Source organism: Cibotium barometz, chromosome 43 (genome assembly GCF_041138505.1).
Source record: "Cibotium barometz isolate CiBa-2024 chromosome 43, ASM4113850v1, whole genome shotgun sequence".
Classification (NCBI taxonomy): Eukaryota; Viridiplantae; Streptophyta; class Polypodiopsida; order Cyatheales; family Cibotiaceae; genus Cibotium; species Cibotium barometz.
Window position 1 is genome coordinate 2,972,917 of NC_141088.1, and position 2,611 is coordinate 2,975,527.

At 40.2% G+C, this 2,611-nt stretch overlaps 1 protein-coding gene across 1 annotated transcript; it reads left to right on the top strand.

Annotated features, from left to right (window-relative positions):
• The first annotated feature begins 223 nt into the window (after positions 1 to 223).
• Positions 224 to 2,130, top strand: LOC147613422 (uncharacterized). The gene is made up of 2 exons (XM_086781164.1): positions 224 to 675; positions 1,063 to 2,130. Exons 1-2 carry the CDS (start codon positions 502 to 504, stop codon positions 1,765 to 1,767), a joined length of 879 nt encoding a protein of 292 aa, XP_086637290.1. The 5' UTR covers positions 224 to 501; the 3' UTR covers positions 1,768 to 2,130.
• The last annotated feature ends 481 nt before the right edge of the window (positions 2,131 to 2,611 follow it).

Consider the following 2,611-nt stretch of genomic DNA (forward strand, 5'->3'; position numbering starts at 1 on the left):
TAATCTATGTGTTTTGGTAGTAAGCATATGAGGGAGGCTGCCCCTACTTTGAACCTTATATGAAGTTATGAGCCTAATTAAGATGGCAACGACTGCAAACAATAATAGGCCTCTCATCGTAGCAAGGGCGAGCCCGTGATTTCGTGTAGGGGGGAGGCCCACGGGTGCTCATTAAATTGGTGTCAATGCAATTGAATAGGGTGGTGGTTGTCACGACTCTCATCAAGCGCTCTCTCTCTCTCTCTCTCGCCCCTTAATCCTATCACGTTGCTTAAATTAACCACTAATTCAACCACTAAACCCTCCCCAATCCGCAGCCAACCTCGCCTTTATAACCCTGTTCCCTCACATCTCCTCGAAGCTGATCCTTTCACTGTCCTATCTACCGCTGTGCCATCGTAGCTGTACTTTCCTTGCAGTGTTTTGTTCTTCTCCTCTCGTGTGCCCCTGCTGTGTCTCCCTGTCAATCCTTCTTTCTCCTTACACTAACAGCTTGGTGCAATGAACCTAGAAAGCTTGCTGGGCCTTGCAATTACCAGCCAACATGCGCTCACTGGCAATGGAGTGATTAGCTCTCCAATTAACGTTAATCTGCCCAGCCCTAATTTCCATTTCCTTGATCAGTGTCTGGGCTCTCCTTTGCCGCCTGGATGGGAGCAATGTCTCGATCTCAAGGTTCTACAATCATCCTCTACTCTCAGAACTTTGCCTTTTGATTTGCTTCTTAATATGACTTGTAACTAAACCAGATGTTTTGGATAAGCTATCTGGATCATTTATGGTACAAATAATTAGTTTGGTAGTATTAAAGTATGGTAAACCATTGATGCTTAATTCATGCTTATATCTACGCCTAATTCGTTATTAATCTCAGGTGGTAGTGTTTTAATTAAGTCAAAAGGTTTGTAATATTGATTCATCAATTAATCGATAACTCATATTAACGCATTTATTAATATCAATGAATCAAACTTATAGGGTTCTTATTAGTTCAGTATGTCCTGCATTATTGCAACACATGCATTATTGCAGTTGCTGATTTGTGTTTTCTATTTCATGCAGTCGGGAGCTTTTTTCTATAAGAATTTGAGCACTGGAGACACTTCATATTCTGATCCGCGCTTGTCTGTAAACGTTGATTCAATCCATTCTTTAGGCAGCTTCTCCAAGCCGCCGTTTATACAGTGGGACAACAGAGACACACAGCAATTAACGCCTAATGAAGAGCGATTAGTCGGTAATGACCCTGATCATCACGCTCTTGATCTAGATCTAAGGCTGTCTAGCTTCTCTAATCATCATCAACCTCCAACTACATCATCAAGTTCTTCTCCAATCAGCTACTCTTCATTGTCATGTCTTTCTAATTATGCTACCAGTGCTACTGGTAATCGCGGGCCTCCCCAGACGATAGGAGATAATTACAATATCACGGATTCTGATCAGCTATCCCTGTGCAGTACTAATTCTTGCACGTCCAGATGCTCATCATCATCCTCGCTCTCTGCGATGAGCTTCCAGCTGCATGATGATGATGATGGCGATTATGATGTCAATGATGAAGGATTAGTGGAACCACTGAAGGAGGTACAGTCGTTTGTATTATCACCACTTAATCAAGAAATTAATGGCCAGATTAAAGTAACAGATGAAGCACTAATGACAACCGCAGCCTGCATGAGATGTTTGATGTATGTACTTCTCATGTCAAGCAAAGACCCAAGGTGTCCGCGGTGTGGCTGCAATGCGATGCTCCTCAACATGTAGCGACATATTGAAAGATGCATTAATTAATCATCCGAGCAATCACATCGAAGTGTCTAACCTAATTAGCATATCGGATTAATAAGCCTAATAAGCTCGGCTTTTAAGCATGTCAGGTATGATTTGGGTTGTCGAAACGATCATGGCCATTCTGCGTTCTCATCTAGAAAAGAGTTGATCAACATATGCAATCAGTTATACCTGTAATTTGTGCAACCTGCAGCTTAATCAGACTTCAACCATGCAGAGATCAGCTGTGCTGCTGGGAGCAGCTAGTGTCCATATATTCTCTCAATCAATTATTATTCTAACACCTCTCTCTCTCTCTCGTGCTCTTATCGTATGTTCTTAATTAAAGAACTCATTCTGTACCATGGGTTTTGAAATTTTACTTATTCTATGTTTTTAATTTTAAAAAAAACGCTTTCTCTTCTATGAGTTTTGAAATTTTACGTGTATTCCCTCTTCTTCTATGCTTTAATTTGTAAAAAACGCTTTCTCTTCTATGAGTTTTGAAATTTTACGTGTATTCCCTCTACAAATGGATATTTTTCATGGATTTTGAAATCTGCGCAAATTTAAAGCTGACAAAAATTTCCTTTCAATGAATATTTCCTTATTTTGAACACGAAAATCCTTTATTGTGTGCACATTGTGTTGTCTCTAAAAACCCCTACTGTAAAGCTCTCACGACATTTTGCATATTTAGTTTGGCAAGGCGGACAATATTGAAATGCTCAAAATTCCTCCAACAATTCGCACGAGTGGTTGTGCTTGAACTTTCACAAAATGATGTGTCAAATGTAAACATCTTAACAACAAATAGCACCACTAAAACATAGGACCC